The following is an 11,383-nucleotide window of genomic DNA, read 5'->3' as shown; positions in this document are numbered from 1 at the left end:
GTGTCAATACCTATGGTTCACAACAGCATCCCACAAGATCCTGGTAAAAGGGCAGTTGGGCTGCACCCTACAGGCCTACAAGGCTTATAGTTGCCCAGCTTCAAGACTGAAGGAAGAGTCCGGAGTCCACGACAGAGACAGCAATTGTTTAATTGAAAGGGGGATCTTACATGTCTGAAGCAAGGTCCTGGAGCGACACCACATTGTGTGGTAGATGCAGGCAGGACAGGAGTCTGCTCTGAGAGGGAGGAGGAGGAGGTTGCCGTTAAAAGGGGAACTGACTTCAGGTTGGCTCATAGGTTACCAGGGAAACCAGCAGAGGGCACGCCCCTCACCCACCTTGGAAAAGCTATCATGGTGGGGATGTTTTGGTCTAAAGATTAGAACAATCACTAGCTGGGTTGCAACAAGTATGTAGGAAGGTCAGTCATGTGAGTAGGGTGTAGGTGAAGCAGGTCAAGCAGGGGAGGTACAGAGAGCAAGAGAACAGCCATCTGGTGGCCTGATCATACAACAGCTCATTAGCACTGAAATGACCTTTGATATAGATTGAAACTCTGCTAGTGCAAGAACCATGTGTGTTTTCTTCATAGCGCTTTGCACAGAGCTGAGTGCAGTGGCTGTTATGTAATATATAGCTATGAAGTGAATGAACGAATTCGAGTGCCCTGGGCTACCAGTCCTCAGAGCTAGAAAAAATCTAAAAGAATATCAACGAGGCTCCCTATATAAGAAAGTACCAGGAACTTCATTCAAGGGCTGTTTCTGACATTAATAAAATATGTGACCTCAGAGAGGCACTTTTCCTTTAAGTATTTTTCATCTGTAAAATGTGGTAGATTGGAAGAGATATTCCTTCCAGTTTCAACAACCTTAGAGTTTCTAAAAATTAAGGAGCAGAAAGATGATGACCAAAATGATAGAGATCAGAATCCTCAAAAGCTTGTTCAGACAAAGTGCATCCTGACTATGGACCACTGGTAACCAGCTCCCAGCATGAAACACTAACTTTGTTCTAGTAGATGGAGATGAAGGTGCAGAGGTCATCTTGACCACAAGTATGTGAAGGTTAAAAAGCACTAATAGCAACAAGCCTTAACATCAGCAACTGACTTGAAATTCAAGGGCTATTTCTACAAGAGTAGAACATCTGGAGGATTTGATGAGTTTTGGGTATATCTGTATTCCAACTCCCTCTCCCACTTAAAACACACATGGACTGCATTACTACTGATTGTGCCTTCTGAAGACATATCCAAAAAGCAAAATAAGATTTGTCTCTTGAGTCTATGTTATTATTATGGAAGTCAATTGTTGCCTGATGAGGTTGTCTAAATCCATAAAGAGTCCTTTCCTCCCTACTGTCAAAAGTTTGTCAAACAAGAGTCAGAGAAAATGTAAAATAATCAAATCCGTATTGACCTTTTATTATTTATCCTTTGAAAGTTATAATTGCCTATCATTTGTGGTTTTCACTGTAATATGTATACCTTGAAGCATTTACAGATCACGACAGTAGAGAGAAGTCGAGACATATACAAAGAGAAAAACCTAATTTGCCTGGAAATACTTTTACTTTCCAGGTTTAATTAGATAATTACATCACCCTTAATTTTCTTCACAGGTGTACATACTTCCTAATACTTCGCAAATGGTGGGAATTAAAGTTGTTAATCTCAGTTGTTAATTAAAGTTGTTAATCTCAGCTAAATCCCCATGTCCTCGTTGAAACTGCATGTTACCAAACTGCGTGTTACCAAACACAGCACACTGCTGAAGGAAAGCAGTTAAAAATGTGATATGCATTGAAATGCTGCAGTTGGAGAAATAAAGTGAATCTAAAGTTTTTTGTTTGTTTGTTTTTGTTTTTTCCTTAGTGGCTTTGTCCAGTGTAACTCTATTTTAAATCACTGATAATGTTTCTTTAACAATTCTCATTCTCCCCACACCATCCCCTTCCTTTTCCTTCTCATCCTGTGTCTGCTGCTGCCTGGCAACTTTTCTGTGTGGAAAGGCAGGGTAAGAACTCTAACAGCCCTTGGAATGATAGCTACAGAAATTCCTAGCAACCTGACTTTCAGGCCAACTCTCCTTCACACACATCACTTCCATGGGACAGACTGTCCTTCTCGGTTTGTTAGGAGACACAGGTTCTCCTCCAAGTATGGCTTTCAGGTGTGTAGTGCATGAACTGTTACTGTCTGTGGTAAAAGCCCCAACAGCACAAAGAAAATTAAGTTAGCAGAAATGAAATCTGCTGTTTGATCACATATATCCAAACCGTGGCTCTAATTGGGAAATATAAGATTACCACTGACTGATAATTAATATTCGTGTGTTGTTTTAGAGCAGAAAGTAAGAATGATTGGTTCTACTTTGTTTAATTTATCTCAATGAGAGATTTCATAACATTGTATAGTTTGATGAATTAATTTATTTAACTTGTCAGTGTTGATAACTCTGACTAGAAATGAAGAAATTACAATGGGCCATCGGAACACAGAATTTGAACAGTAACTAGCTATTCTCACTTCGCTAATAATGTACTTTGTTAATTTCCTTTTTCATTAAAGTATATATGATGGGAAATAAAAGTGTTTCATAGGAAATTATGCTTTCTCTTTTATATGTAATTCATTATATCTGGATAGTCATTCAAAATCTAGAAGTAAATTATTTATTTTTAAAACTCAAATTTGGCCTGGACCTTTATCATTGATGCCCATAAAAACTCTCTCTTTTAATGAATTGGTCATTTTCAATGGATATTTGGAAGAAGAACCACCATATACAAGTGATCTGTGTATGGGGCAATTTTATTCTGTTTCCTTTTGACACTGGCCTTATTTCAGTTTTAGAGCAAATATGTATCTATTAATATTTACTCTGTTATATATTATTATGGCTTTGTGGTATGAACCAGTGTCCTTATTATAACTTTTGTCTTAAAAATCTGCTTATCATGCATTTAAATCTACATGTTGTGCCCACTTGACAACTGCTCATACTTAAATATCTATTCTTCCATCAAATTGCTATGGAGTGTTTTTATACCATTTAGGTCTTTGTTAATAACATCTATTTGCATTCTTAAAATAAGTCCCAATCTTTGTTTTAAAGATAAGATTGAGAATCATTCATAATTGATGTTAAATGTTATCATCTTCCATTGGTATACTAGCCTATATGATAGTTAACTTCCATGATTGCTACCACTATTTTACACCATAATTTTGAATCATGTGTCATTCACACATGGTGATTTGATTGTTGACTACTAAAAAGGAATTCTATTTTGCTTTATTATACTGGTCACAATGTGTGGACAATGCATCCTTGATTTTCTTCCATTCAGGGCAGTTAAAAAGTCAACCAGATTATCTAAAAGGGATCAGCTGGTTTTTATTCTGCCTAATTCACTTAATACATTTATTATTAGGAGGCACTACATATTTAAAATGTAACATATTGAGAATATATATTAGAATAAAAATCTGCCAGGAATTTACTTCTCTGATTATCTTTCATAACTTTTCCCTTTAAATAGCTGTGAGTGGAATCCAGGGCTGCTACATATACTGCAGAAGTGAGTCATTGATTTTCAATCACAGCACTTTGGTACACGGTAAGAGTCTTTGGTTGGTTGTACTGTTCCTGGCTGCTTTCCTCTACCTTGCAATTTTTGAGAGGGGGGGTAATTGGTAGTAATAATATAGAAGAGGAAGCACCTGAATGTGCTTAGCATGGTTTGTGAGCTCTCCTCGTTTTACTGCCAAGACTTAAGTGGATATGGATTTCCTAATAGCTGACCTCCTAGTTGACTGAATGGGTTCATGTCAGAAAGACACCTACTTACTTTGTTCCAGTGAAAGACTGCATATTTCACAGAATGCAGAGGTCTGTGGACCCTTGAGAAAGAAATATTTATGACTTTGAGCATCATTCAAAATTTACCCTTCTCCCGCTCTTCACTTATTCTTTGAACTCTGCCACTCATTCCAAAGTTTCTGAATTTTTATATGAAGTAAAATAGGAAAACTCTTTGTTTCCTATATGAAATGATAAAATGACTAGGTGAAATTATAAGCGTAACAACTTCAAAAGAAAAAAAACATAAACTTTTAAATGTGGAATGAGTCATCTTTTAGGCATGAAATGAGTCAATTTACAAGGGAAAGTAAACTTAATATATAAAATATGGCAAAACTGACCTAAAGAACATATTTTATAATCACAGACTAAGTGGCAATGTCCCTCATAGTCACCTGTGTTCTTTGACCCAGTCTAATTTTAATGGTTTCTAAAGAGCATCCAAAGATGTTTCTGGATGATTTTACTCTAGTAAGCAGCTAGCTCATCGTGCTGGCGTTCATCTAAAATAAGTTTCAACTGGTAAACTGAATAAAGTATTTAAAGCATCTTTCCTTTCCTTTTCAGTCATCCTGTTGCTTAGTTTGGTGCTTTCCTTATAGTTTTCCATTACACTCATCTCAGGTTTTTAAACATTAAATACAAAACATTTTTAACCTTTGCTGTTAGGCAAGAATTACTGATGTCACAAGGGAAAAAAGGTAAGCCTTCAACTATTAAGATTTCTGAGTTTTAACTCAACCATTTTCAAGTAACTAAAATTTTAGGTACTTGGATGATCATATTTAAAAAGAGGTCATAAAAACAACTTTTTTTGTTTTTAATTGCACTGATTCATTTTAATGCCTCCGATGGTTTGGGAAAGTTCTTAAACTACCACTATACTATGTGCAAGAAGAAAAGAAAACAAGCAATTAGAAAAAGCATCAAAACATGTTCAAAATGGTTCAAGGTATCCTTTTAAAAAGAGAAATCCACTGTAAAAGTGCCAGTTGTTTGCTTTATGGTTCCCTGCTTAGGGGCCTCTTTCCAACCACCTTCCCTTCTCATGCAACGGGTGATGACTTTGGGGGTTTGTTTTGTTTTGTTTTTGTTTCTGCTGAGTCACTATATTTTTATCTTTGTCCCTAGGTGCTACTCAGCACAAAAGTTAAAAGTGCAGCTCAGAAAGCATTGCATTTGTGTGGCGAGCAGAGGGAACCATTTCCCTAACAGAAGCTCAGTTACTTGGCTAGTCGTTCCTTCCCGGGAAGGAAGCTTCCAGGGAGCGAAGGGATCAAATCTGCTTTGCCTAGAGAAGCATCTATCTCAGCGCTGGTGGCTGATAATTCCGAACTGGCTGTTAAGTGCGGAGCTTCCCAGGCGCCTGGCTGGCTCAGCCCAATGCAGAAAATCTCCCCTCCTCTCTAAAGACCCGAATCCCTACAGAACCAGCTTGGAGTTACTTTCTCTTCAAGGAGACTGAAATAATTGTGATTTGTGGTGTTCTCAGTTCGCGGTGGTATTTTCCTGTTGTGTTAAATGCCTCTTACTAAGTAATAGATGTGATTTATGTGGACGACGGAGGGTGTGTGGTGGACCGGGTGATTAATCAGTGAATTCCCCTCCGCTGGCATCTCTCACTGCCCCTCTTTGCGTGATGTAAGATCAGACGTACCCTGCATTGAAAAGTCAAGACACACGAGCGGCTCGCTCGCGCTCACACACACTCTCTCCCCCCACGCGCGCATCCGTACACCTTCCACATCCTGCTCCAGGCGGACTGGCTGGGCTCACTGAGCTGAAGAATTTCGAGTGACATTTGTAAATGACGCTGCTCGCTTCGGGGCTCCGAGCCGCCGCCGCCGCCGCCGCCTGGCCGAGGGTGCAGCCCAGCAGTCTCCGGCGCTGGCTTCCTCCCCGAGCGACCACGATGTCCGAGTTTCTCCTCGCCTTACTCACTCTCTCGGGATTATTGCCTGTCGCCAAGGTGCTGACCGTGGAAGCCGACCGAGGTAAGGAGAACACCTTACCCCCTTCCTTGCCCCCGGACTTCCTTGGCTTTCCTGCTGGGCGACGCTTGCAGATAAGTGAGTGTGGAAGTTAAGTCCTTGCGGCCCCGCTCCCCGGGACCCTGGGCCACTGTGCGCCGGTCTCGGGGCGGGGGTGGTGGGGGTGGTGGTGAGAAGTGCGGTGAGGGATTTCCGAACCAGCTACCCGAGTCCTTGGCTCTCCCACAGCTTTTTCCTTTGGCCCTTTGCGGGTCCTGATTTCGTTTCCCCCGGGAGCGTTTGCACTTGACTGCGCGCCTCTGCCCGCGCCCCAAGCGCTGCAGATGTTGGGATCAGCGTTCGCGTTTTCAAGACTTCCCTCCGCGCTCACTCTCTTGGCTTCGAGCTTTTGCGGGCTCCGGAGGCTCCGCGTTAAGTGTGTGCTCCCTTAACTTATCTCCAGGGTTAAGTTCCTTACCTGCTGCACGCAGGGTCTGTGGAGAGGGGAAAGCGCCGACTCCAGCCCGTTTCCTCTCTGTAGCCCCTTTCTGGGGCAGACTCCGGAGAGATTCGGGTCATCAAAGGAGAAGCTAACGCTTTCGGGGAGCTTCTGGGCGCAGTCACCTGCTTGAGCTTGACTTTTTTGATTCTGAAGGTCTGTGACACAGCTCTTGGTGCCTGGAGACGCTCACCCACCATTGGTGTTTTGCCCTTGCTTTTTGTCCGAAAAGCTGATGAATGGTACAAGTTTAAATGGGAATGGGTTATGGCGAGCAGAGCAGAAAGGAGAGAGGAGGTGGACATTATAAAATCTGGATTTTGTAAACTTTGATCTGGAAACCCAAGAATCCCTGTGCAAGTTTGATAATCTTTGACAACAGTCGGACGGGTGAAAAAAAAAAAAAATAGATGAATAGTTGGGCCGTTGGCATTGGAATGGTTAACTGCTTAAAGTAAAATCAGAAGTATCATAGATCTAGTTTTTTTGTTTGTTTTTCTAAATCATAGCATGAGTTCATATTAACTGATACATTTTGTTTTTTGGGCTAATTAGAAAAAAAAAGAAGTAAGAAAGATAGAAAATGTACAGATCTCAATGCCAAGCAAGTAGACAAAAGGTTGCATTGGGAGATTTAGTGACTGTGTTAATATGAAGCGAATTATGAATTGACTAAAAATTATTGCTTCATTATAGGAAAGAACAGGGGAATGAATTGTAGTGTTTCTATTCAACCTGCTGTGGGCAACCAGATTATAGTCTTTATAACATACCCACACTTGTCATTTCATTTACCAGTACTGAGACTAATATGAGTTCCTTTAGGAAGTCTTGACATTTACTGATACGTCTTTTAAACATATCATTGCCACCTAACCATTTGGCTTCTGAACTTGCCTTAACTTGCCTTGAAGTTGGTGTGGAATAGTTAAACTATACTGATAAAATGGAAGCACATAGCTCTAACTTGAAATGATGCCTTTGATCTGGAACAATCAGCTCTCAACCTTTCTTAGGAAGAATGTTTGAAGTTGGACGAGAACAGATGAACAGAATGAAGCTTTTCAGTCCTGTGTGCTAGCAAAATAGAATGGCACTGGCAGACTGCTGCTATTGGGCTCTTTCTGAGTGAGTCCCCATTCTCCAGAAATTTGACCTCATGTAGAACTAAGTCCTCATTGCTTTTGTATGTGTTTGTGAGGAATAGGGCCATTGCTACAATGATTGGAATGAATACCTGAATATAAATATATAGACCCCCAATTTCTTCTGAGATAGAAAACTAAATAATTAAAAGGATTAGAATTTGGTGTCAATTTAGTTCCAATAGGGAGAGGGATATCTAAGATATAAACAGGGTACATGGAAAAGGATTGTTACTTTTTCCTAAAACTGAAATAGTGTCCCATTGTATCATCATGTCAGCATCAGAAGTACTATATTGGATAACACAAGTAAAAATAGTTATAGACCAACACTTTACCATTATTACACATTTAACATAACTTTTTAAAGAGCTAAAAATGCCACAGCTAGCTATCAAAAGTGAAAAGGGTGGGTCTTATTTGGAAAAAGGGGGGAGAAAAAGAGAGCAATCTTGTTGAAAGTTAAAAAAGAAAGTGCTGCTGCATTATGACAAACTTCTCTTACTGAAATCCTGAAACAGAAGATATGGGAACATAAGCTCAAGAAAGAGGTTAATGAGATGTAGCTTTCTGCCCAGGCTTATGTCAGTTGTCCTTGAAGACTAGAACAGGCTTGTGAATTACACAGGTGTGTTTTGTAGTGCAAGACCTAGCTTCATGCCAGAAAATGAGAAAACACTTTCAGGTTCTCCAAATAAGTATTGAGTAAGGGGTAGCTTCTTAAACTGTGTGAACTAGATAGAAATGGTTATATTACCCTCTACCTATGTTTCTCTTCCCTTCGAGTATAAACTCAAAAAAATTTTTAAATAGAAAAAGACTTGAACTGTATGCTTGTATTCAATTTATGCACATCCACTTGTCCTTTAAGTCTATGTTGTTTATTTTCTTAGTCTGCACTGATTTTGGTACAGATAAGCTAATGTGCATGTCAGTTCTTATTAGATTTCATCACATTTGAAAAAAGGAAACATCTTTGTAACTCTTAACAGCAGAATGTGGAGGATAAATCATGTTCACTTAGAATCAACCAATGTGTCATATAACAATGTCATATCACATCAAAGTATCGCTTGATAAGGATTAAGACTTAAAAGGAGGTATATTTTAAATTGTCAAGTTTTCTGAGCAGAAAAGGGATTGAGAGAACTAAAGCTAGTCTCTTTTACATTCTTGAGTCTGATAAACTGTGGAAATGTATTTCCAAATAATTAAAGTTCATGATGTTGTAATCATTTAAATGTAGATGTCTATAAAACCATCTAAAGCTGGCAATCATGTGTATTTCAAAATTTTAATCTTTCTCTACTCAAAGAAGAATGAGCTGCAAGCCGTGTCTCTTTATATTCCAGAAATATTAAAGTTTTGTTTTGAAGAGGTCTCTATAATCTGTGAGTTTTCATCTCTCTCTCTCTCTCTCTCTCTCCAGCTCAAACTGAAAATGGTACAAAGTAAAGGAGACAATAGAAAAAGAAAAATTTCAATGTGTTGAAAGAAGAAAGAATGTAAATTACAGAAAACAGAATAAGGGAAGGAAAGAGAAGGGGGATGGGGGAGAAGGCCAAATGACACTTTTAGGAAGAGGCTGAATCCAAATTAGTGTTCCTTAAAGAAGAGATTAAAGTAAACCTTTAGACAAAATAGTTTCTTAAGATAAATGTTTTCCTCTGATATCATAATAAATATCATATGGAAATGTGTGAGGCTGGATATAATTAAACCTAAAGAATGGAGAGACACATGAGAATACTGCAGAAAACTTAAATGTTAACTGTGCTAGAATTGGTAAATGGTAGTGAGTTTTTAAAGTGAATGTAAAAGAAATATTCTTAGAAAGGGTGGTGGATGAGTGATATAGTTAATATATTCTTAAAAATGAGATGACACTTTGTAAATGCTGCTTATCGTTCACGGTAGAGTCATGCAGAGATTTTTAGTTTGCAAGTGTATTGCATCCAGGACATTAGTTTCTTGCTGCTTGTCTTGTCAATCTCTTTTCAGAGCCTAGGGTGTACCGTAAAGATAGGCTTTATTTAAAGTCACCTGGACTGAACATGACTTGGTCTTTTATAAGGATTACAATGATGAGGGACCTTTGTATCTTCCCTCCATTCTTTGATAGTTTTTTTCACGATTCTGCTTTTAATTTTTACATCTTCTGTGAAACGTCACCTCCTCTTTCTTCAATTCCTTCCTAGTTGTAGGGATTGTATGTAGTAAAAGGTACCAAGCAGATGTATTGATACATTTCTCTATCTTCTGAGGCTGTCTGTCAAAACAATTCTTGTACAAAGGAAACACTTATCTTCATTCTAGATGGCTACATTCAAAGAAGTAGAATTAACACTAAAAGTTAAACATGATTGTCCCAACATGATGTCATTAAACTAATTTAGCAGTAAGTGGAACCCACCTGTTATATAGATATACCTTCTTTAAAGAAGATATCTCCTTTAAAACGGCTTCCTTGGTGCATAAAAACCTATAAAAACACCACTCTAACCTGAAAATTGGAAATAGATTTTTTAAAGATTTTTTTTTGATATAGACCATTTTTAAAGTCTTTATTGAATTTATTACAATATTGCTTCTGTTTTATGTCTTAGTTTTTTGGCCACGAGGCAATGTGGGGTCTTAGCTCCCCGACCAGGGATCAAACCAGCACCCCCCACATGGGAAGGCGAAGTCTTAATCACTGGACCGCCAGGGAAGTCCCAGATAGATTTTTAAATGAAACTTTTATTTTTAAAAAAACCCAGACAGTATATGTCTAGTTTTGTTATGATTGCCTCCTTGAAAAACAAAACTACGAAATGAAAGAACTTTGAGTCATTTTTCAACTCCGAACATGCAGTATTCTAATGAATGAATTTCCATTTAACACATAATTTGTTGTAACAGAATCATACAGTGGAGGAAATAAATGTCAAAATGTATTTGCCTTTGAAATGTCTGTAATTATGCTGCACCCAATGTTTATAATTTAAAACAATGTTTTTAGTAGCTGGACTGCTAAAGAAAAGTAGAGCAAAAGGTTGACTACTTTTATAGTGAGTTAGCCAGAATATACTGGACCAAATTTCTATCAGGAAATAGTCATGTTTACTCTAGTTACTTCAAAAAGCCTTCCTTATATTCTCTGAAGAAATCCGAATCTTTGTATTTAATCTAAAAATAGTGACCAAAACCTACCTTGATGCATAGAGAGCACAAATCATTTTTTCCTTTTCTTTCTTTCTTTTTTTTTTTTTGGTGGGAAGGGGAGGGCAAAATAATTCTAACCAATCAAACAACTAAGAGTGATACTTTTATCCTCTTCTGTGGAGTTGCTTTACATCTTCATATGGATTGTTATTCTCCAAATTTTACCTGTGAAACAACCGGTTGACTAAGAGGCATAAAAACAAAATTGCAACAAAGCAATCACAAATCTAAGCCTTGGGGGCACTCTACAGCTGTTTTGTTTAGAAGGAGATACTTTAGCCTTCTTTAGTTCCTTGAAAAAGAAGTTCCATTATTTAAACTTTACAAAAACTTGAAAATATCTCTAAATATTAATTTGAGTTTCTAAAAAGTTACTTTTTGTACTAATTCACATATGTGCCAATGAGTATATTTAATCTCACTTGCTTTTGAAGAGTATTGTGCTTGCAATCATATTTAGTCACTGTTGTCGCTATTCTGCGCGGCCTCATTTGAACAAATTGTTAATCTGTCCAACTACATCTGAACCCTCTATATTGTAGAAAAGGGAATGAAGGCTTCAGAAGATTCTGCAACACATCAGAACAAGTAAGCTTACACCTTCAAAATTTGTATGCTTTTTTTCTATTAGAAGTTTTTCTGCTATAAGCTGGGTTCACAATTTTAGATCTATGTTTTCTCCTCATAAATGATTT

The 11,383-nt window shown here is 38.2% G+C and overlaps 1 protein-coding gene across 1 annotated transcript in view; it reads left to right on the top strand.

Annotated features, from left to right (window-relative positions):
* Nucleotides 1–5,677: 5,677 nt before the first annotated feature.
* Nucleotides 5,678–11,383, top strand: part of LRP1B (LDL receptor related protein 1B) — a 1,787,379-nt gene continuing 1,781,673 nt past the window's right edge. Inside the window, exon 1 of the mRNA XM_024744102.1 lies at nucleotides 5,678–5,864. Coding sequence (XP_024599870.1) covers nucleotides 5,678–5,864 — 187 coding nt within the window. The remainder of the gene's footprint in view (nucleotides 5,865–11,383) is intronic.

Source organism: Neophocaena asiaeorientalis, unplaced genomic scaffold (assembly GCF_003031525.2).
Source record: "Neophocaena asiaeorientalis asiaeorientalis breed wild unplaced genomic scaffold, Neophocaena_asiaeorientalis_V1.1 scaffold11, whole genome shotgun sequence".
Taxonomy (NCBI): Eukaryota; Metazoa; Chordata; class Mammalia; order Artiodactyla; family Phocoenidae; genus Neophocaena; species Neophocaena asiaeorientalis.
This window is presented reverse-complemented; position numbering and strand designations above follow the sequence as displayed.